Source organism: Leucoraja erinacea, chromosome 1 (assembly GCF_028641065.1).
Source record: "Leucoraja erinacea ecotype New England chromosome 1, Leri_hhj_1, whole genome shotgun sequence".
Classification (NCBI taxonomy): domain Eukaryota; kingdom Metazoa; phylum Chordata; class Chondrichthyes; order Rajiformes; family Rajidae; genus Leucoraja; species Leucoraja erinaceus.
This window is the reverse complement of record NC_073377.1, coordinates 136,422,667-136,447,399: the sequence shown is the minus strand read 5'-3', so window position 1 is coordinate 136,447,399 and position 24,733 is coordinate 136,422,667. Positions and strand designations below refer to the sequence as shown.

The window sequence follows — 24,733 nt, the reverse complement described above, 5'->3', positions numbered from 1 at the left end:
TGAAATGCACTTAACATTTCTAACCCTTAGTGTTATGTAGGTTAGCTTCTTATATATTCCATCTCCCCCATAGCTCGAGATGGTATCAGTTGTACCATAACCAATTGCACTGGCATCTGTTTGTAATAGCACAGCCGAGTTGACCTCTGTGGCTTTCCATATTAGTAAGTCATTAACATATTAAATGTGTTAATGGTGTCAATTTTGACTTAAGTGGATGGACAATGCATCCCAGCTGCACAAACAATTGATTAGTGGCAACCACTGCCTAACATGCCGATTCCTAAGTTATTCCCACAATAAGGCTATCATCCAACTATACCATAATTCTATGATTTTGGTGTTGCAGCAGTCCCAACACTGGTTTAAAAATTTTCACCCAGTTTGATATTGAATAGCAAGGATCTTAAATTAATACTTCCCATAGACTAGCCTGCTGCACACTAAATCTTTGCACTGCTAAACATATCCATTTTTAAAATGAATATATTGCACAACATTGTGAAGTATTGATAATCCATAATAATACGGCATCCCCCATCTTTCTTATTTCTAATAAAGATGTTTGAGACAAATCCTGTTGTTCAGGTTTATTTCATACCAGCATGTATATCTATCCGGTTATGTACTGGAGGGTTTTGTTCGTGTAGAACTCTATCAGATATCCCTTAAAACTGCTAAGGATATATCTGTCCATGGATATATTACACCAAGCATCAACATGAAGTTGCAATATCCCCCCAACTTCCGTGCTCCCTATTAATACTGGAGCCCCAAATTCACCTACCTCCATGGTTATTGGTGGTAACCAAGTTATTTTCCTTGGTTTCATATGCGGTTGTGGAGAGCCTAAAGGTTAATGTTAGTTTGCATCTCCACAGTGGTCGTCCCGGCCAAACCCTAAACAGGACGCTGCTGCTGGGTACCTCTGCCCAATTCTTTGTAGTATAATTACAAAAACACACTACCTCTCTTAGGATGCACATGAGGTTAATGTCTTCCCCAGATAACCTTTGGATGCTTTAATCAGCCCCAAAGTCAAGCCTCCTCGCCAATTCTATACCTGTTTAGACAGGTCTCCCCCCCCAAATAACGGGGTCTATAGCCCTTTGCTTACATAGTATAGCGAACTAGGGTCTAGAGCTGGCTTAATGGCCCTTCAAACTGCACATTGCAAAAAAATAGTGCTAATGGCATCCTTGTGGTCACTAATTTTGTACACCTTATTTAACATGCGGGCCAAAGCTGTTATGCCCGCCATGAGACCTTTCAGAGTATTACGGATTTTCCCAACTCCTAACGGCCTTCCCAACATGTCTGCAAATGCACCTGTAACAATGGCTACATTAAGAGCACCACAATATTCCGGGGTATAGAAGCCTTGCCAACACTTCAGCAAAAATATTAGCTTGAAGTTGATGGGTGGACTCACAGTCCTTCAATACTCACAGCCATCCTCTCGCAATCATTCTCCTTGAGTTCTGCTGGCAGTACTGCTCATCATGTTCGGCAGGTTGTTTTCCCCCCCCTTCAATAGGGGACAGTGGCTCCATCACCTGCTCAGGCTTTACCCCGTCAGACCTTCCATACCCTCCTCAGAGGCGTCCGACATTTCATGCAGCCCATATGGGAAACTGCTGTGGGACTTATATTATTATTTGCCCACTGTGGCTACCTCCAATCCCGGAGCCTGCCAATATGGAGAATTTTACTCCAGCAAACCGCTCCAGCCGACTTACATGCTCTCGGGCACTAGTCGTCGCGAGTGCTTAATATATGGGACCGCTCCTGCCGACCTTGGTGCTCTCGGGCACTAGTCGCACGCGGTATATCCCACTGCCCGTCCCCATGCCTACGGGCACTGGACCGTTACCCATGGTCCTGGTACTCACGGGCACCTCTACCCATTTAGGGTGAAGTTTGGCACTCGCTCCCATCTGGGAGATGCTGGTGCCGACATTTATTGCTGGCTGCTGCTGGTCATTAAACAACAGCCCTTCAGCTCAATACTGACATCAGTCGCTGGCTCCCTGCTGTTCATCATCACACCAGTAACGACCTGTGGCTGTGCCCTGACGTCCTTAGCTGGCTCCCTGCTGTTCAGCAACACACCAGTCTCTTCAGAATACAGCAAGCACTCTGGAAAAAAAAGCACCAAAAAAGGTAAGGGAAAATTTGTTCTTACCTGTACTGGTTTTCAGCCTGCCGTTTTCGGAGGAACGTCCTTCCTCCCGCAGCCCCACGGACCCCGTAGCGCAGGTCCATGGGCTGCTGTTCCCGATGTCTGCTCTCTCTCTCTCCGGGTGGTGCAGCTGCTTTAATCAGCTGCGGAGCGCCGAACGACTGCATCTAAAAATAGACCCGACTTGGTCTAGAAACTCCCCGGGCCGTGTAGCTTTGTTTCCCGCCCGGCAGCAGTCTCTTGACGTCGGGCACAGCTGTTCTGTGCTAAAAATAGCCGTTTGGGAATCCTCTCAGGAGGGTTCGCGCTAACGGCTGCTGCTGCTGGTCTGGCTGCAATATTTCTGCCGTCTCCCTCCAGCTCCTGCAGCTTCTTGTATTTCCTACCTGCAAGGTAAGTGGAAAAATTTTTGCAGTCTCTTACCTGCTTCTTTGCCTTTCTCTCTAGGGAGACGTCGTCTCCCACTTCTGACTCGTTCAATGCGTGTATGCGATATGCCACGCATGCGTCGTAGCGGGTTTCTTTCATGGAGTCCCTCACGTGACTCCGAAATAAATTTCCAGAGATTTACCAGTCTGTGTGAAAAATGTTTTTCTCATCTCGGTCCTAAAAGACTTCCCCCTTATCCTTAAACTGTGACCCCTTGTTCTGGACTTCCCCAACATCGGGAACAATCTTCCTGCACCTAGCCTGTCCAACCCCTTAAGAATATTGTAAGTTTCTATAAGATCCCCCCTCAATCTTCTAAATTCTAGCGAGTACAAGCCAAGTCTATCCAGTCTTTCTTCATATGAAAGTCCTGCCATCCCAGGAATCAGTCTGGTAAACCTTCTCTGTACTCCCTCTATGGCAAGAATGTCTTTCCTCCAGGTGTGGTCTCACCAAGACCCTGTACAACTGCAGTAGAACCTCCCTGCTCGTATACTCAAATCCTTTTGCTATGAATGCTAACATACCATTCGATTTCTTCACTGCCTGCTGCACCCTCATGCCTACCTTTAATGACTGGTGTACCATGACACCCAGGTCTCGTTGCATCTCCCCCTTTCCTAATCGGCCACCATTCAGATAATAATCTTTACTTTCCTGTTTTTGCCACCAAAGTGGATAACCTCACATTTATCCACATTATACTGCATCTGCCATGCATTTGCCCACTTGCCCAACCTATCCAGATCACCTTGCAGCCTCCTAGCATCCACCTCACAGCTAACACTGCCCCCCCAGCTTTGTGTCATCCGCAAACTTGGTGATGTTGCATTCAATTCCCTCGTCCAAATCATTAATATATATTGTAAATAGCTGGGGTCCCAGCACCGAGCCTTGCGATACCCCACTAGTCACTGCCTGCCGAGAAGAAGGAATGACTGGGGTGGGATAGGGACAAGTCTTTGATTATGTCGGCTGCTTTCCCGAGGCAGCATGAAGTGTAGATGGATCCAGTGGTGGGGAGTCTGGTCTGTGTGATGGACTGGGCTACGTCCACAACTCTCTGTAATTTCTAACGGTTTTGGGCAGAGCTGTTTCCAAACCAGGCTGTGATGCACCCCGACAGTATGCTTTCTATGGTGCATCGTAGATGTTTGTAAGAGTCATTGGATTTGTTGAAATTCCTGTCACAGTAGAGGTGTTGGGAACCTGGTCATCTTGAGTCTAATCACCTCCTGTCTGAAGAACGGTCTCGACCCGAAACGTCACCCATTCCTTTTCTCCAGAGACGCTGCCTGTCCCGCTAAGTTACTCCAGCATTTTGTGTCTATCTTCATCTTCAACCAGCATTTGCAGTTCCTTCTGACCCACCCCCTGTTAATGCTCAATGTCACCCAGTCTCCCAGCATGAATCTTGTGGAGTCACCACCAATCAGAGCCTCTCCCGGACCAGCCACATAACAGTTTGGCCACGCGGCAGGTCACAGACGGGCGGGGAGTGACTCACCGGCTGACCCCCCACGGCCTTTCCACCGCCTACACAGCACCGCTCAGAGTGTGATGGATCGCTCTCCGCTTGCCTGGGTGTGTGCGGCTCCAACAACTCCCGAGAAGCTCGACACCGTCCAAGACAAAGCAGCCGCTTGATCGCCCCCCTTCCCCTCCCCCCATCCCCCCCTATCCCTCCCCCTCCCTCCCTCCTGCTTTCCCTCCCTCCCTTTCCTCTCCCTCCCGCTTTCCTCCCTCCCTCCCTCTCTCCCTCTCTCTCTGCCTCCCTCTCCCCCTCCCCCTCCCTCCCTCTCCCCCTCCCCCCCCCTCCCCCCCCCTCTCCCTCCCTCCCTCTCAGCCCCCCTCCCTCCCTCTCTCCCTTACTGCACAGATGAACGATCCCCGCACATTAACACTATCCTACAAACACGAGGGACAACTTGCCATACCCAACCAATTAACCTCCAAACCTGTACGTCTTTGGAGCGTTGGAGGAAACCAAAGCACAAGAGAAACACACACGCGGTCACAGGGAGAACGTACAGACCAGTGGCTTGGGGCACTTTCTGCCGCACACCGCCTTTGCCAGTTTGTTTCAATGATTCAATAATGCTTTATTGTCACATGTACCTGGGTACAGTGAAATGCTTTGCTTTGCATACGACCCAGTTAAAATCATACAGCACACCTCACCTAGACAGTACACAAGTCTCGACGTTTTGGCACTAACGAAGTTACAAAAGTTTCCAATGTAAATGTGGGCGATGGTACAGTGTGGTGGAAATTACAGACTGTCAGAATTATTAATGAACGTTATTCCCTTTATCCTGTATCTGTACACTGTGGACAGCTTGACTGTAATGTGCAGGAAAGAACTGCAGATGCTGGTTTAAATCGAAGGTAGACACAAGGTGGAATAATTAGATAGACACAAAAAGCTGGAGTAATTCAGCAGGACAGGCAGCATCTCTGGAGAGAAGGAATGGGTGATGGGTTTCGGGTCGAGACCCTTCGAGTGGTTAGCATGCAACAAAAAAAGCTTGATTGTACATCATTTACGTATGTTAGTCTATTTGTCCGCTGAGTGTGTTAATGTGTGTGTGCAGTGCAAGAGAGTCAAAAAGAGCAATTTAATTGTCACCCCTGTCCAAACAAAATGCCGTTTCGGTACACGTGAACAATACATTTTACATAAACAAATACATAACTTATTTACGTATGTTCAGAGTCAAGGGGGGGCGATGGCGATGTCATTGCCCGTCTATGTGTGTGTGCCAATGTGTGTGTGCTGGTGTGTGTGTGAGTGTGTGCGTGCCGGTGTGTGAATGTGCCAGTGTGTGTGTGCCAGTGTGTGTGTGAGTGTGTGTGTGCCGGTGTGCAGGGCTGCCAACTCTTACGCATTGAGTGTGAAACTTGGCCATTTCATGAAATTCTCACACACTTTCACGCTGATCACAAATTTCTTGCGCGCAATTTTTTATAAATAAATAAATAAATAAAGTCACGGACAATTCAAATCGTGCAAGGTTTCCAGCTCTCCTCCACATTCACCAATGAGAATAGTTTTCTGTTGGCGTGTTTCCCGTAAAGAATGAGCAATTTAATTGTCTTAGACTCTTAAGCACACTATTTAAAATGACAAACTGCCATACATTTGACATTCATGGAACCAAAATCTGCAGGTGCTGGAAATTCAAAATAAAGCAAAAATTGTTTTAGAGGTGAGTAAAAACCATGAGGGGAATATATATGGTGAATGCATGGTCCTTTTCCCAGGATATGTGATTCAAGAACTAGAGGGCATTGGTTTAAAGTAGGGGTGTCAAACTACTGGCCCACGGGATGATTTGGGAGGGAAAAAGTAGTTTAGTTTATCCCGTATAGATGGTGTGATAAGGTGAGACACGGCGGGCCTTGGGGATGAATCTCGGGCTAAGGCTCCGTTCCAAGGCATGACCCCCGGGTCACTGATCATCACCTCCTCGGATCACCGGGTCTGACCCTCACCTCCCCCGGACCCCCGGGTCACTGACCCTCACCTCCCCCTGACCCCAGCTGGACACAGAGCACCTGGGCCGGCCCGCATCCCCGGGGGTGCAGGGGGGGGGGGAAGGGAAATGCTCCCCGGGCACCGCCATGTCTCCGCTCACTCCGGATGTTGTCGCCGCTTCACTGTCACACATTCTCACACACAACCTAACACAGACACACTGGCACACACGAGGTTTAAAGGGATATGGGCCAAATGCGGATAAATGGGACTAGTTTAGATGACGCATCTTGATCTGCATGAACAAGTTGGGATGAAGGGCCTGTTTCCATGCTGTAAGACTATGACACACTGTAGAAAGGGTGCAATTGCTCTGGAGAGGGTCCAGGGGCAATTTATGAACATATTGGCAGGGATGGAATTTTTTTTTTTCACTTTGAAGATTTGATAACTGGGATTGTATTCTCTACAGCAAAGACAGTTGAGGTGAATAATATTATGAGAATAGGACCTGTTTTGCTTAACAAATAGTGTAGGAAGGAACTGCTGATGCTGGTTTAAACTGAAGATAGACACAAAAAGCTGGAATAACTGAGCGGGACAGGCAGCATCTCTTGAGAGAAAGAATAGGTGATGTTTCGGGTCGAGACCTTCAGACTTAAGAGGTTGAAAACCAGCCATAAAACACAATGACTGGAGATGTGTGTTATCCAACTAAGGGCAGAAATCAGAATCTTGTGTTCATCTTTATTGACGTGACACCATAATAAATATATTACAGAAAAAATAATTTACATGTTGGCACAGCGGTAGAGTTGCTGCCTTACAGCACCACAGACCCAGATTTAATCCTGACTACGGGTGCTGTCTGTATAGTATTTGTACATTCTCCTTATGACCATATGGTTTTCTCCGGATATTCAGGTTTCTCCCACATCCAAAAGAAGTGCAGGTTTACAGGTTAATTGGCTTCTGTAAATTGTCCCTGGCGTGTAGAATACAACTGGTGTATGGTAGATTGCTGGTCGGTGTGCACTTGGTGAACCGAAGGGCCTGTTTCCATATATATGTTTTACATATATATCTTAATATCATTGAACCATATACGGTTGAATACGTGGAATTATTTTCATCTTGTTTCTATAGGGTAAGGTTGATTGATTTATTTGTGCAGAACAGTGAAGGAAGTCCGACTCTTGCCTTGTTTCTCTGTTTTTTCTCTATATATATGCATAACAGCATGAATTATAATCTGATTTCCATGTGAATACATTAAGATCATTCATGTGCTGCCCTGTTGATCAGAGCCTGGCTCTATTGTGGAATGTAATTAGGAATTAATTTAGCCTAACCTTATTCATACCTAATCTAATTAAAGGAAAAAAAAATTGCAATCAAGTGTAAGTTAAAAGACTCGCTACAGTATGCACCAGATTGCACAATTTCAAGCTGAAAAATGCCGGTGTGTGGCTGACTGTGTGCCATGTGTGAATGTGTGTGTGTGCCAGTGTGTGTGAGTGTGTGAATGTTAGTATGTGCCGGTGTGTGAGTGTGTGCCAGTGTGTGTGTGCTGGAGTGTGAGTGTGCATCTGTGAGTGTGTGTGTGTGAGTGTGTGCCAGTGTGTGTGTGCCGGAGTGTGAGTGTGCGTCTGTGAGTGTGTGTCTGTGAGTGTGTGCTGGTGTGTGCGTGTGTGAGTGTGTGCCATGTGTGAATGTGTGTGTGCCGGTGTGTGTGTGTGTGTCTGTGAGTATGTGCCAGTGTGTGTCTGGGCCGGTGTACATGTGTGTGACTCTGCCTGTGTCCAGGTGCAGATGTGTTGGCGGTGGGCCGGGCTCTGGCCCTGGCAGAGCGACACGCACGGGCCCTGCTGGACTACGCAGCCGCTGGAGACCCCCGCATCCTGCTGGCCGTGCAGCGCCACCTCACCGCAGCACAGGACCACAACGGAGATGGGTGAGTAGCTGCAGCCCTCCCCCTCCCCATAGATAGACATTTTGACAGGTACAGGCAGGTGGGGATAATTAAATTGCCGTCATGTTCGGCACGGACATTGTGGACTGAAGGGCCTGTGTGTGTTCTTTTTTATGTTGTCTGGCCTTGAAGTACCTTGTGTTATAAAGGACGTTCCTTTATGAAGGAGATGAGTAGGAATGTCTTTAATCTGTGGAATTCTTTGCCACAGACGGCTATGGAGGCCAAGTCAGTGGATATTTTTCAGGGAGGTTTGACAGATTCTTGATTAGTACAGGTGTCAGAGGTTACGAGGAGAAGGCAGGAGAATGGGGTTAGGAGGGAGAGATAGATCAGCCACGATTGAATGGTGGAGTAGACTTGATGGGCCGAATGGCCTAATTCTGCTCCTAGATCATATGAACACGAGTGCAGATTCAAACTACAATAATTAAAGTTTAAAAGTGAAGGATTGGATAGTGAATGAAAGGCACGGATGTGAAAAGCCATGCTGCCCAGTGTATTAAAACCCCAGCCATTCATCCTCACGGTTTCATTTGTAGAAACATAGAAAATAGGTGCAGGAGCATGCCATTCAGCCTTTCGAGCCAGCACCACCATTCAATATGATCATGGCTGATCATCCAAAATCAGTACCCTGTATTTCTCCCCATATCCCTTGATTCCCTTAGCCCTAAGAGCTAAATCTCTCTTGAAAACATCCAGTGAATTGGCCTCCACTGTCTTCTGTGGCAGAGAATTCCACAGATTCACAACTCTCAGGGTGAAAAGGTTTTTCCTCATCTCAGCCGTAAATGGCCTACCCCTTATTCTTAAACTGGACTCCCACAACATCGGGGACATTTTTCCTGCATCAACGATTCGGAAAAGATTGTTGCTTTGTGGCTTAGTAGCAACCTGCAAACTGTGATCAAGTTACAAACAAGTTGATGACTGGAGATTATTCATGTATTGTGTTATTAATTATTATATCAATAACACCAGACATTGATTTTCTTTTACCTAGATCAGGGGAATCAAGAACCAGAGGGCATAAGTTTAAGGTGAAGGGGGAACTCTTTTACACAGTGGTGGGTGTATGAATCTATGCCAGAGGAGGTTATGGTGGCGCAGCGGTAGAGTTTCTGCCTTACAGCGAATGCACCGCCGGAGACCCGAGTTCGATTCCGACTACGGGTGCTGTCTGTACGGAGTTTGTATATTCTCCCCGTGACCACGTGGGTTTTCACCGAGATCTTTGGTTTCCACACTCCAAAGACGTACAGCTTTGTAGGTTTATTGGCTTGGTAAATGTAAAGAATGTCCCTAGTGGATGTAGGATGGTGTGTTAATGTGCAGGGATCGCTGGTGGGCCGAAAGGCCTGTTTCCACGCTGTATCTCTAAACTAAACTAAACTGAAGGAGGTAGTTGAGGCAGGGACTATTGAAATGTTTAAGACATTTGGACAGGCAGGTACATGGATAGGACAGATTTGGAGGGATATGGGCCAAATGCAGGCAGTCAGACTAGTGCAGAGATGGGACATGATGGTTAGCATGGAGGAGTTGGGCTGAAGGGCTATGAAATTAAAGGCAAAGAGAGAGAGCCAGGGCAGAGGGGCCAGAAACCTCCCGCAGCCGGTTGAGGCAGTGGTTGAGCTGGCAGAGAGCGGAGCCGTAGCAGCAGTCAGCCTGGAATAATGAATAGATTCTCCACCATGCTCTGTGTGGAACAAGTATCTCCATTAAACCATCCCCCTCTCATCTTTGAGCTATGCCCTCTAGTTTTTACGTTTTTAGTTTTAGAATACAGCGCGGAAACAGGCCCCTTGGGGACGCGAGCACTTTCCCACACACACTAAGGACAATTTACAATATTACCGAAGCCAATGCACCTACAAACCTGCACGTCTTTGGAGTGTGGGAGGAAACCAGAGCACTCGGAGAAAACCCACGTGGTCACGGGGAGAACGTGCAAACTCGGTACAGACAGCACCGTAGTCAGGATTGGACTCGAGTCTCTGGCGCTGTGAGGCAGCAACTCCACTGCTGAGCCACCGTGCTGCCCCATTGGAAATTTCCACCCTGGGAAAAAGGTTCTGACTGTCTACCCTATCTATACCTCAAGTCTCCCCTCAACCTCTGACTGCAGAGAAGACGATGCCAGATTGTCCACCCTGCCACTGTAGCCTCTGGCCTACAGTGCGGACGGTTGTTGCAGGCGGCCACTGCACATGTTTTCTCTTTGACCGCAGGGCGTTACACTTGGCCATCATCCACCTGCGGCCCCTGGTCGTCCAGCACCTGCTGGCGGTCATCGTCAGTCTGCCCGGCCACGACATCATCAACATGAGGAACGACCTCTACCAGGTACGTCAGAGAACATGAGTCAGCACCACAACAGGCCCTTCAGCCCACATTGTCCATGCCCAACAACAGGCCATTCAGCCCACCGTTTCCCAGCGCAACAACAGGCCCATCGGCCTATCCTGTATAACCATATAACAATTACAGCACGGAAACAGGCATCTCGGCCCTTCTAGTCCGTGCCGAACACTTACTCTCACCTAGTCCCATCTGCCTGCACTCAGACCATAACCCTCCATTCCTTTCCCGACCATATACCTATCCAATTTATTTTAAAATGATAAAATCGAACCTGCCTCCACCAATTCCACTGGAAGCTCATTCCACACAGCTACCACTCTCTGAGTAAAGAAGTTCCCCCTCATGTTACCCCTATAACTTCTGTCCCTTAATTCTCAAATCATGTCCTCTTGTTTGAATCTTCCCTACTCTCAATGGAAAAAGCTTATCCATGTCAACTCTGTCTATCCCTCTCATCATTTTAAAGACCTCTATCAAGTCCCCCCTTAACCTTCTGCGCTCCAAAGAATAAAGATCTAACTTGTTCAACCTTTCTCTGTAACATAGGTGCTGAAACCCAGGCAACATTCTAGTAAATCTCCTCTGTACTCTCTCTATTTTGTTGACATCTTTCCTATAATTTGGCAAACAAAATTGTACACCTTACTCCAGAAGGGGCCTCACCCATACCTTGTACAATTTTAACATTACCCTTGACATAGCCCTTGACATTTCCACCTTGGGGGAAAAGGTTCTGACTGTCTACCCCATCTATGCCCAAGACACTTCATGCAATGGGGCGACCAGAACTGCACACAATTTACCAAATGTGGTCTAACCAAAGTCTTATAAAGCTCTATCGTGACTTCCTGACTCTTCCTGATACAATGCCATAACTAATGAAAGCCAGCCTGTAATATGCCTTCTTTCCCACTCTATCCACTTGTGTTGTGGGCTTGGACCCCAACATCCCACATCAATGATGTTAAAGATCATGCCATTCATTATAAATTGATCCCATACATTCAACCTCCCAGAGGGAAACACCTCACACTTGTTCAGATTCAACTCTTTATATTCCTCAAGATTCATATTACATCCTCTTACACCATGCACACACTTCTTCTTTATAACCAAATGTGCATGCTCCTTGCTCCAAGAATCCCTTCCATTGCCAACCTCTCCCTCCCTCTCACTGGAGCATGCCAGTACTCAACTTCAATCAACTGGCCTCTAAACAACTCACACACAACAGATTTACCTTGCTGCCCAGTGTCTCCCCTTCACTGCCTCCCTCCCTCTCCCATGCACACTCTCCCCTGCCCTCCCTCCCTCTCCACCTGCCCGCCCTGTGTCCCCCTCCTGCCCTCTATCCCCCGCCCTCCTCCCCGCCCTCTCTCCCCCGCCCCCCCCCCCCTCCCCCTGCCCCCCCCCTCCCCCTGCCTCCCCTCTCCCCCCTGCCCCCCCCTCTCCCCTGCCCCCCCTCCCCCCCCCCCCTCTCCCCCTGCCCCCCCTCTCCCCCACCTCCCCCTCTCCCCCTGCCCCCCCTCTCCCCCTGCCCCCCCCTCCCCCCCCCCCCTCTCCCCTGCCCCCCCTCCCCCCCCTCCCCCTGCCCCCCCTCTCCCCCTCCCCCCCCTCTCCCCTGAACCCTCCCCCCCATTCCTCACCCCCTCCCCTCTCCCCCCTGCCCCTCCTCTGCCCCACTGGCCCCCCCCTCCCCCTCTCCCCCCCTGCCCCTCTCCCCCCCCCCCCCTCTCCCCCTGCCCCCCCTGCCCCCCCTCTCCCCCTGCCCCCCCCTCTCCCCCTGTCCCCCCCTCTCCCCCTGCCCCCCCCCCCCCCTCCCCCCTCCTCCCCCTGCCCCCCCTCACCCCCCCTGCCCCCCCTCTCCCCCTGCCCCCCCTCTCCCCCTGCCCCCCCTCTCCCCCTTCCCCCCCCCCCCCTCCCCTCTCCCCCCCCCCCTCTCCCCCCCCTCCCTCCCCCCCCCCCCCTCTCTGCCCCTCCCTCTGTCTGACCCTCCCCCTGCCCGTCCCCCCCCCCCCCCCCCCCCCGCCCCCCTCCCCCTCTCCCCCCCTCCCCCTCTCTCTCTCCCTCCCTCTTCCCCCCCGCTCTCTCTCCCCCCCATCTCTCTCCCCCCCCTTCTCATCCCCTCCTCTCCCCCGCCTTCTCTCCCCCCCCCTCTCCCCCCCCCCCCCCCCCTCTCTCCCTCCCCCCCCCCCTCTCCCTCTCTCTCTCGCCCCCCCTCTCCCCCCCCCCCTCTCCCCCCCGCTCCCCTCCCCTCTCTCCCTGGCCCCCTCTCTCCCTGCCCCTCTCCCTGCCCTTTGTCTCCATGCCCACTGTGTGTGTGTCATGTGTTGCAGACGCCGCTACATTTGGGGGTGATCACGGGTCAGTGTGAGGTGGTGGAGCAGCTGCTGGGGGCCGGTGCCGACCCTGCTCTCCTCGACTCCCAGGGTAACACGGTGCTGCACCTGGCCGCGGAGCGGGGCGACGTACTGATGCTGCAGGTGCTACTGGAAGGCAGCAACCCAGCCGCCATGGAGCTGCTGCCCCTCCACAACAACGCAGGTGGGTACCCAATCGCGGCTGGGGACAGCTGAGACCTGGGGGTCTGGGACTTCAGGCTTCTGTACCTCTTGCCCGACGGTAGCAGTGGGAAGAGGGCACGACCCAGATGGTGCGGATCCTTCATGGTAGATGTCGGCGCCTTAGGCCAACGGCGGGTGTAGATGCTTTCGATGGTGGGGAGGGCTGTGCCTGTGATGGACCGGGCTGAGTCCACCACTCTCTGCAGCCTCTTGTGTTCCTGTGTGTTGGAATTGCTGTTTCAGGCCGTGATGCAACCAGTCAGGTTACAGCCTACAGTGCATCTGTGGAGGTTTGTGAGAGTACTCAGTGATATGACCAATCTGTTTCAACATCTATCAGAGCAGAGTCATGGCTGGTCTTGGTGACTTTCCACGAGTGCCCGGCCACGACAGGTCATCCCAAAGGTTAATGGCCAGGAATCACAAGCTGCCAACTCTCTGGCACTGACTCACCAATGACAATGGCGGAAGCAACAAACTGCAGATGCTGGTTTACACCAGAGATAGACACACAGTGCTGGAGTAACTCAGCGGATCAGGCAGCATCTCTGGAGAACATCTTCTGCCAGCTCTCCATGTCAAAGCTCCCTGGAGTCTCACCTCTGAGCCCCGCGTCCCAGACATGGTCTTGTCTCCTTCAGCAGCACCTCGGTCTCCCTTCCTGAGCTCAGACACCCACTTCTCCTCACCTCACCTCAGCTCACTTCACCTCACTTACACACCAACTAAACCCTTCGATCACTAAACCCCTTGCCTCGACGATACCTCACTACCAAACTGCTCCTCACACCCAAACCTCGCCTCGACTAAACCCCTCGATTCGACCAAACTCCTCGCCTCAACCAAACCTCACAACGAAGCCTCGCCTCGACTAAACTTCACCTCACACTAAAGGGGCTGTCCCACTTGGGTGACCTAATCCGCTAGTCCAGATGAGTGTCTTCGACCTTCAAGCTCGAGGGCACTCGCCTGGAAAGCCTCGAGCTGGATCGACCGTCCGCGTTGAAACCGCGATTTGGATCGATAGGCCGCACACACACACACACACATCGCAAAGGCTGGGGCCAGGTAAAGCGGGGGAGCGCAGTCTGAAATTCACACCCGCGATGAAGAAGAAGGTAAAATGGCTGGACAGTAACGGTAAGTCCTTTAGAGAGCGCGGAGAGGGGTGGGGGGAGTGAAGGGGAAGAGAAGGAGAGAGAAGGGGAGAGAAGGCGAGGAGAAGTGGGGGAGACACTTTTAAGAAGTACTAGACTAACTGGGACTCGGTGGGTCCCATTTTCACACGGGAGGGCTGGTCCCCCAACGCAAGATTCCACCTCTCCACCAATATTGGTGGCCAGTGGGGGGGGGGGGGGGTGGCTTTCTGGAGCGCTACTATGGGAGTTGTGGGCTGAAGGGACTGGTTTTCAGAGGGCTAGTAAGGACATTGTGGGCAGAATGGATTCTTGGGCTGACAGCTCAGTCACTCAAGCCAGATGTGCTGGCAGCTCACTCACTCACTCACTCACGGCTGGTGTACTGGCAGTTAACTCACGGCTATTCCTTGAAATTCCATTTCAAGCAGGGTGCAAGGCCACCAAATTCAAGTGCAGTTCCCAACCATTTCTAGCAGGGTGCAAGGCCACCAAATTCAAGTGCAGTTTCCTACCACTTCAAGCAGGGTGCAAGGCCACCAAATTCAAGTGCAGTTTCATACCATTTCAAGCAGGGTGCAAGGCCACCAAATTCAAGTGCAGTTTCACACCATTTCAAGCGGGGTGCTAGGCCACCAAATTCAAATGCAGTTTCACTCCATTTCAAGCAGGGTGCAAGGCCACATTTTCATTTTCAAACTTCATTTTCAAACCAACCACATTTTTCATTTTCAAACCACGTCTTCATTTTCAAACTTCATTTTGAAACCACATTAAGGGCACTCACATATCAGTAAAACCACACTCACGGTTTAGTAGACATGTCTTCAGTGTTCAGTGTTATTCACAGCTCAGACTGAGAGTCGTGACCTCTCCTTCCCCCATTTTGCAGAGACTGAGGCACGTCCACACTTCCGGGTTTTATAGTCCCTCCCCTTCCCACCAGAAGGGGCGTCGCCATGGCGTGATTGACAGGAGAGAATCTCAACATTTTTTAAACATTAATGTCTTTTATATTTCATTGATGGGGTCCTGTGGCCCTGACAGCTGAAGGGGGACTCTGAGTAAGATGGCCAAAAATCACAGCCGTAAGTGGCAGCATCTTTTCTAAAATCAATATACAGTGCAAACAGGAAGTGGTCATGTTTAGACTTTTAATAATATAGATAATAAAGTTTGGCGGGCATTTTACCTACCGGTAGGTCATCCTTGATCCTGAAAACTCCAATGAGCCAATTAAAATGCATGGTCAGCAAATGAGATTGCCTACGGCTGCCCTCGACTACAGTCGAGGGCATTTTATTCGCGAGTGTTCAGGAACTTCCCTCGAACATGAAGGAGTTCCAGCGACCTCATAGCAGCAATGTTATAACATTTTGAGATTTAAAAAAATCAAGTCTGCAATTTATCCCATCAGATAAAGCATAAAAAGAAGTTTAATTTGACACCTAATTCACTTTCATAACCAGTATTAAAAAAGTTATGGCCATTTTCATATTCTGAAATTAGCATCTTGTTCCCTATTGCTTTTCCATTGACTTCTCAAAAGCTGTGATCGAGGACAGTCAAAAGCCCATAACTTTCTTAAAAATTAAGAGAACTGAATGAAATCTTCAGTTCTTGGTTCTTGGTTTCTTGGTCCTCCAAAATATTCCAGATGGAATTTAAACTGGAGATGGTGAAGGGAGGGCTTAAGCCAGAAAGGGTTATTGGGACGAAAGAGCTACTTAAAATTTAGTTGCATCTGGTTGGGTAACTATAGTTGGGTGGAGATTATTCCATGCTTTAATTGTGCGGGGGAAGAACGAATTGCTGTATACATCTGTCTTTGTAGCTGGGATCACAAATTGGATCGAATGCCCTCGTCTACTCCTAATTGCTGATATGTGAAGAGAAAAAGATTAGTTAAAACAAATGTAGGTCCCTTGCAGTCAGAAACAGGTGAATTGATCATGGGGAACAAGGACATGGCAGACCAATTGAATAACTACTTTGGTTCTGTCTTCACTAAGGAAAGACATAAATAATCTGCCGGAAATAGCAGGGGACCGGGGGTCAAATCAGATGGAGGAACTGGGTGAAATCCAGGTTAGCCGGGAAGTGGTGTTAGGTAAATTGAATGGATTAAAGGCCGATAAATCCCCAGGGCCAGATAGGCTGCATCCCAGAGTACTTAAGGAAGTAGCCCCAGAAATAGTGGCTGCATTAGTGATAATTTTTCAAAACTCGTTAGTTTCTGGGGTAGTTCCTGAGAATTGGAGGGTAGCTAATGTAACCCCACTTTTTAAAAAAGGAGGGAGAGAGAAAACGGGGAATTACAGACCAGTTAGTCTAACGTCGGTAGTGGGGAAACTGCTAGAATCAGTTATTAAAGATGGGATAGCAGCACATTTGGAAAGTGGTGAAATCATTGGACAAAGTCAGCATGAATTTACGAAAGGTAAATGATGTCTGACGAATCTTATAGAATTTTTCGAGGATGTAACTAGTAGAGTGGATAAGGGAGAACCAGTGGATGTGTTATATCTGGACTTTCAGAAGGCTTTCGACAAGGTCCCACATAAGAGATTAGTATACAAACTTAAAGCACACGGTATTGGGGGTTCAGTATTGATGTGGATAGAGAACTGGCTGGCAGACAGGAAGCAAAGAGTAGGAGTAAACGGGTCCTTTTCACAATGGCAGGCAGTGACTAGTGGGGTGCCGCAAGGCTCAGTGCTGGGACCCCAGCTATTTACAATATATATTAAATGATTTGGACAAGGGAATTGAATGCAACATCTCCTAGTTTGCGGATGACACAAAGCTAGGGGGCAGTGTTAGCTGTGAGGAGGATGCTAGGAGCCTGCAAGGTGACTTGGATAGGCTGGGTGAGTGGGCAAATGCATGGCAGATGCAGTATAATGTGGATAAATGTGAGGTTATCCACTATGGTGGCAAAAACAGGAAAGCTAACTATTATCTAAATGATGGCCGATTAGGAAAAGGGGAGATGCAACGAGACCTGGGTGTCATGGTACACCAGTCATTGAAGGTAGGCATACAGGTGCAGCAGGCTGTGAAGAAAGCGAATGGTATGTTAGCATTCATAGCAAAAGGATTTGAGTATAGGAGCAGGGAGGTTCTACTGCAGTTGTAGAGGGTCTTGGTGAGATCACACCTGGAGTATTGCGTACAGTTTTGGTCTCCAAATCTGAGGAACAACATTCTTGCCATAGAGGGAGTACAGAGAAGGTTCACAGACTGATTCCTGGGATGTCAGGACTTTCATATGAAGAAAGACTGGATAGACTCGGATTGTACTCGCTAGAATTTAGAAGATTGAGGGGGGGATATTATAGAAACGTACAAAATTCTTAAGGGATTGGACAGGCTAGATGCAAGAAGATTGTTCCCGATGTTGGGGAAGTCCAGGACAAGGGGTCACAGTTTAAGGATAAGGGGGAAATCTTTTAGGACCAAGATGAGAAAAACATTTTTCACACAGAGAGTGGTGAATCTCTGGAATTCTCTGCCACAGAAGGTAGTTGAGGCCAGTTCATTGGCTATATTTAAGAGGGAGTTAGATGTGGCCCTTGTGGCTAGAGGGATCAAGGGGTATGGAGAGAAGGCAGGTACGGGATACTTAGTTGGATGATCAGCCATGATCATATTGAATGGCGGTGCAGGCTCGAAGGGTCGAATGGCCTACTCCTGCACCTATTTTTTATGTTTCTAATTATGCAGTTATTATAGATTGAATCATTCTGAAACAAATATGAAACAATCTTTCTTGAATGACCTGAAATTAAAGCATATAATTAGTTACCTAATTGTAATTAATTACAAAATTCAATTACTAGATCTAAACATCTTATCCATTTCTTAAGAAATGGTTAACATTTTTAAATAGCCTAAGTGTCCAAATAACATTTACACAAAAATTCACAATATAACATGATTTTTAAATCTCATTGTCATGAATTTATAGGCTAAATAGAAGGGAATGTTTACTTCCCGTAAATTAATGGGCATTTTAATCATTTTGCGAGTGGGTTTTTGTGGAACGCGATCAATTGGAACGTTGTGGTTGCAGTGAATTTGAACCCCATATCGGCAGGAAAAACACTGCCGGTTCGTATGGGGCCAAAATCACATTTTCGCCAATGAAATTTGGATTATAGTCATCCTAAGAAGCAAGTTTATATGTAAAATAAACGACTTACCTTATGTTTTGTCCCCTACATGAGATCCGTCCCGTTGTCGTTAGAAGTAGCTTCTTTATTTTACTCCAGGGATTAAATTGGCGAGTTTAGGAGAGTTTGAAAAAGTTTCATGTTGAAAACCTCCTTCGACTATATTGAAGACTAGCTTCAACTAACTTCGGGAAAATTGGACACCGAATAGTGGAAAGTGAAGACGACCTCCTTCGATCTCCAACCTCCCTTCGACTATGTTGAAGACTATCTACAACTACCTTCGACTACCCTCGATTATCTACGTATAACATGCCGACCTACTATGACCTACTTTGACTAAACCCAGGAGTAAAAAAAATATCAATTTTCTCCATGGCGACCTTTTTTTTCTCGCGGGCATTTTTCAGCATGTTGAAAAATATGCCGTGACCTAGCTGAGGAGACTACTCTCGAGCATGAAGGAGAGTTACAAAGACCTCCTAGGACCTCGTGTCGACCATGCTGCGGGTATGAGTCGAGGGCAAACTCTTCTAAACTCGCCAATTAGGTCGCAGTGGGACAGCCCCTTTAGGAAGGAGGATGGCTCGGTAACATCCTTGCAGATGGACATGTTGAGGATCTGCAAATCCTTTTATACGGATTTGTATGACAGAAAGGCCACAGACAGCACCGCCTCCCAGAACTTCCCATCCTCTATCACGGAGGTCTTGGAGGACAGCAAGCGGGAGTCTGGACAAACCACTGACCCTAGAGGAGCTGACTGGCTCCATCCGTTCCTTTGACTCGAGTAAAACTCCCGAAAGCGATGGCTTACCGGCCGAGTTGTATTTGGCTCTGTGGGACTGGGTGGGCCCGGACGTGCTGGAAGTGTACAATGACATATTTCTAGCCGGCAGCATGACAGACTACGAGAAAGGGCAGCATCACCCTAATCTACAAGCAGAAGGAGGAGATGAATGATGTAAGGAATTGGAGACCCATCACATTGTTCTTCTTGTGAATTAAACATAAATAAACCAAAGGAATAGTTAGATCTCAAGCAAGGTGTTGAGCAGCTAGGCTGTTATCTCTGTTGGCGTCAATGTCTGCCAGGCCCTGAGCTCCATTTGGTGGGTGGTAGAGCGGGCACCCAGATTTGACATGGTTGGCTGTATGTTGTTCTGCTCCGTATTCATAGGCTGGGCTCTGACGGAGCCCCCATCTCCACATGCTGGCATTGAAACGCCCAACTCCAGTACCAAGTCTGTTGAGCTTCACCCATGCTCCTCTGGGGAGGTCAGATCGTGGACAGCTTTTATCTGGTTTAATGTCAGCAACCTTCTCGTGGTCTCTCCTGTTAATCCATTTAGTCTTCCCTTGTGGAATACTTAGTGGAGACAGATGCCGAGAACACAAAACCAAAGCAAAGGGAGGACAAAGACTGAGTGTCGCAGCCCTGAGACAAGCTTTGCGCTCTTTTCAGGACGTGCGGCAGCTGCCGTCAAAGGCAAGGATGCTGGGATACTACAGATGAAAGGTCTCACCAGTGCTAAGGCATGGTGGGGAAGAAGCTGGAGCTGTGGAGGCAACGCTCCCTCCCTATAACGGGAAATAATTTGGTCATCAGGTGTGAGGGTGCTCTTGAGGGCTGTTGTACTTGGCACAAGTGTGGCCTGTCCCTCCTACGCCACAGGGATCACCCGGGCCATCTTCCTGTTCATCTGGGGGTCGAGCATGGACAGGGTGTGAGGGCCACAATCCACAAGTTGGCAGACAACAGGGGTAAAAGCGTGCCCAACGTCGCCCTCACCCTGATGGCCACCTTTGTGTGTGGCTCCATCAGGCGGAGCGTAGAGCGTACCTAACCCCATTGAGATAATAATCTGCCCCCTTGTTTTTGCCGCCAAAGTGGATAACCTCACATTTATCTATATTATACTGCATCTGCCCACTCACTCAACCTGTCCAGGTCACCCTGCAACCTCCTAATATCCTCTTCACAGTTCACACTGCCACCCAGTTTTGTGTCATCCGCAAACTTGCTAGTGTTGCTCCTAATTCCCTCTTCCAAATCGTTAATATATATGGTAAACAGTTGCGGCCTCAACACCGAGCCTTGCGGCACTCCACTAGCCACTGCCTGCCATTCTGAAAAGGACCCGTTCACTCCTACTCTTTGTATGCCAACCAATTTTCTATCCATGTCAACACCCTACCATGTGCTCTAATTTTAGTCACCAGTCTCCTGTGCGGGACCTTATGAAAGGCTTTCTGAAAGTCTAGATACACTGCATCTACTGGCACCCCATCATCCATTTTACTTGTCACTTCCTCAAAACATTCCAGAAGATTAGTCAAGCATAATTTCCCTTGCATAAATCCATGTTGACTTGGACTAATCCTTTTACTGCTATCCAACTGCCCCATTATTACCTCTTTAATAATTGACTCCAGCATCTTTCCCACCACCGAAGTCAGGCTAACTGGTCTGTAATTCCCCGTTTTCTCTCTCGCTCCTTTCTTGAAAAGTGGGATAACATTAGCTATCCTCCAATCCACAGGAACTGATCCTGAATCTATTGAACATTGGAAAATGATCACCACTGCGTCCGCTATTTCTTGAGCAACCTCCCTGAGGATCCTGGGATACAGACATTCAGGTCCAGGGGATTTATCATCCTTCAGTCCCATTAGCCTGCCCAATACTATTTCTCGCCTAATGAAAATTTCTTTCAGTTCAAGATACAAGATACAAGATACCAGATGGCACAGTGAAATGAAATTCCCATACAGCCATACAATAAAAATAAGGGACACACTATAGGGTTTGACATAAAACATCCGCACACAGCAGAATCAAAGTTTCCCACTGTGTGGGAAGTCATCAAAGTTCCTCTACCCCCTTATATCCTCTGTCCTCCAGTACATCTGGGAGATTGTTTGTGCCTTCCTTAGTGAAGATCCGAAGTACCTATTCAACTCTTCTGCCATTTCCTTGTTGCCCATAATAATTTCACCCGTGTCTGCCTTCAAGGGACCCACATTTGACTTTGCTACTGTTTTTCCCTTAACATATCTAAAGAAGCTTTCACTGTCCTTCTTTATATTCCTGCCCAGCTTCCCTTCGTACTTCATCTTTTCAGCCCGTAATGCCCGTTTTGTTTCCTTCTGTTGTCCTATGAAAGTTTCCCAATCCTCTGGCTTCCGGCTACTCTTTGCTGTGTTATCTTTTCTTTTAGTTTTATTCTATCGCTAACTTCTCTTGTCAACCACGGTTGCCTCCTACTCCCCTTAGAATTTTTCTTCCTTTTTGGAATGAAATGATCCTGCGTCTTCCAGACTATGCCCAGAAATTCCTGCCATTACTGTTCTACCATCATTCCTGCTAGGATCCCTTTCCCGTCTACCTTGGCCAGCTTCCCTCTCATGCCTTCATAGTCCCCTTTGTTCAACTGCATCACTGACACTTCCGATTTAACGTTCTCCTTCTCAAATTACAGATTAAAACAAATCTAATCAAACTAAAACTAATCATATTATGATCATTACCCCCATCTGTTGTTCGTGGAAAGGTTCTTCCGGACCAACACCTTTAACCACAAGTCCATTGGACAGTGGTCAGCACGGAACGTCCTGCAGGCACTGTAGGGAAACGACTCTATGGATCCTGTGATGTAGTTTCCATGCAGACTGAAGCCCGAGTAACTCCAGCGTTTTGTGTTTCTTTTGTAAGCCAGCATTTACTGTCCATTGTATCTACAATGAAACGCCTGCCTGTAGCAGCATTCTGTGATGCTTATTCATTAGGGTTAATGGTTCAACACTGGTTACCTTTGGTATCCTTTGCTCTTACTTTCCAGCCAATGTGTTCTTCTGTTCAACATGTAAACCCAAAACAACAAAGCAGCTGTACGAGTTCAGGCTGCATTTTAGACTCTAGAGGGAGCATCAACCTCCGAAACCTCAAATCAGGGCAATGAGACTGAGATGCTGGCCAGTAGTTTAGTTTAGTTTAGAGATACAGCGAGGAAACGGGCCTTACGGCCCACTGGGTCCGCTCTAACCAGCGATCCCCGCACACAAGAGGAGCTGTACCTAGTTTAGGGCTGTGGTCATACAAACATAACTGTGAACACAGGACAAGATGAACAATAATTACAACCACATTTACAACAGGGAAGGCAGTTTCTGACATTGTTTTTCGAAGATGGGGATGCAGTGGTCCCCGTTTTGGTGACTGTACATCACTACAGCCCAGACTTGATGGTTTAATAGTGCTTTATTTGTCACCTTTGCAACCACACAGTGAGATTATTTGTGCACATATAACACATACGAGCGTGCCATTTTGGCGCCATCATTATTCAATGTCCAGAGCCCGGTCGGCCCTCAAGCTCGATGTACTGGAACAGTTCCCACGAACCGACGTTCCTCTCCTCTCGTCTCATCGCCCGGTCACCTTTGTGTCCCGGCGGAAGCTCCTGCAGCTGATCTTGAGGGCGCTGGAGGCATTACCATCCCCTTGTGTCCACTGTGTACTCTGAGAGCTTCATGCATGAAACATATTGAGACCGCGGGCACCACAACCTCTCACCAGCCGTGAGCGCACACACGCGTTGGCTTTTCTATCTCAGTACATCAATATAGTGCCCGATCGGAGCGGGTCACCAGCGAGCCACGAGTTCAGTGTCCGCCCTCACTCATGTAACTGGTCCCTGCCTAGTCTCTCGGCACTTCCCCTTTGCCGTGACTATAAACCCGTGCTTTCATACACCGTGGTGGTTCGTGCTCCGCGCATACGTAACAATGCCCACCAGCGGTTTCACCGCACCCGGTCTACCTGACGGTGAACTCCCTGAACCGGGGTTGTGGGTTTGGCAGTGCCCAGGGCTGCGATGTGCCTGCCAGTGTCTGCAGGGCTGCCGGTAGATGGTTCAACAACCAATGGGGGTGTCACCGCTCGGCTGGGGCCGGGCGTGGTGGTAGCCGTGGTAATTGCCTCGTTGGGTGGGGTAGCGGTGGTGAGGGTCACTGTGGTCACCGTGGCAGGGGTAAACATAATAACTGCTGGCTGGTATTCCACAGGTCTGGCTCCCATCCACTTGGCAGTGATGGCCAACAGCCTGGCCTCCCTCCGGCAACTGCTGACCACTGGAGCTGATGTGAACGGGCCGGACCAGTGCTCTGGACGCACCGCATTACACCTAGCCACAGAGATGGACAACGTCTCACTGGCCGGCAGCCTCCTCCTCCAGGTCAGTCAATCCCTGGCACACTGCCACTGTGTAGCACCACACTCACACACACACTGGCCCCACACACACACACACACACGCACACACACACACACACCCACACACACACACACACACACACACACACACACACACACACACACACACACACCCCCACACACACACACACACACACACACACACCACACACACACACACACACACACACACACACACACACACACACACACAACACACACACACACACTCACCACACACACACACACACACACCCCCACACACACACCCCCCCCCACACACACACACACACACACACACACACCCCCACACACACACACACACACACACACCCCCACACACACACACACACACACACACACACACACACACACACACACGGGCACACACACACACACACACACACACACACACACACAACACACACACACACACAACACAAACACCACACACACACACACACACACACACACACACACACACACACACACACACACACACACACACACACACACACACACACACACACACACACACACACACACACACACATACCCACAAACACACATGGGCTCACCACACACACACACACACACAGGCGCACACACGGGCGGGCACACGCACACACATGGACTCACACGCAGGGCCAGATTTACATATAAGCTTGACATGTTTAAGCTTGGGCCCTCGAGATCTAGGGGGGCCTCGCTGAAGCCTAGGACCTTGAAATCTAGGCGGCCTCCGGCTAAGGCAGGACACCTGCCATTCAACTCTGGGCGGGGCCCCCTCTCTATCTCTCTCTGTCTGTCAATCTCCGTCTCCGCCCGCCATCCATGTCCGGGCCGCCGGGTCTCCGCTCTCCGCCTGCTCAGCAGGCCACCTTGCACATGCGCACTGCCACGGCCAGCACATCCTCCCACCTGCTCATGCGCACAACCATGATCACAATGTATGGCGGTGCTGGCTCGAAGGGCCGAATGGTCTCCTCCAGCACCTATTTTCTATGTATCTATGTAACCACGGCCAGCACTTCATCGGCCGCCCTGCGCATGCTCACTGCCACGGCAACTGGTCAGCACTGGGCACTTTCTCCCTCGCTTTGAATTGTGGGAGATTGGCCACCATTGCTGTCCGATCGCCGCGCAGAATCACTCCCTGACCCTGGATCTGGAGTA

At 49.2% G+C, this 24,733-nt stretch overlaps 1 protein-coding gene across 3 annotated transcripts in view; it reads left to right on the top strand.

Moving 5' to 3' along the window:
• LOC129702259 (nuclear factor NF-kappa-B p105 subunit-like) overlaps positions 1 to 24,733 on the top strand; it is a 103,398-nt gene that overhangs the window by 48,709 nt on the left and 29,956 nt on the right. For all 3 annotated transcript variants that reach the window (XM_055643965.1, XM_055643947.1, XM_055643956.1), the window contains exons 15-18: positions 7,896 to 8,043; positions 10,296 to 10,410; positions 12,765 to 12,972; positions 23,371 to 23,540. In XM_055643965.1, coding sequence (XP_055499940.1) covers positions 7,896 to 8,043; positions 10,296 to 10,410; positions 12,765 to 12,972; positions 23,371 to 23,540 — 641 coding nt within the window. The remainder of the gene's footprint in view (positions 1 to 7,895; positions 8,044 to 10,295; positions 10,411 to 12,764; positions 12,973 to 23,370; positions 23,541 to 24,733) is intronic.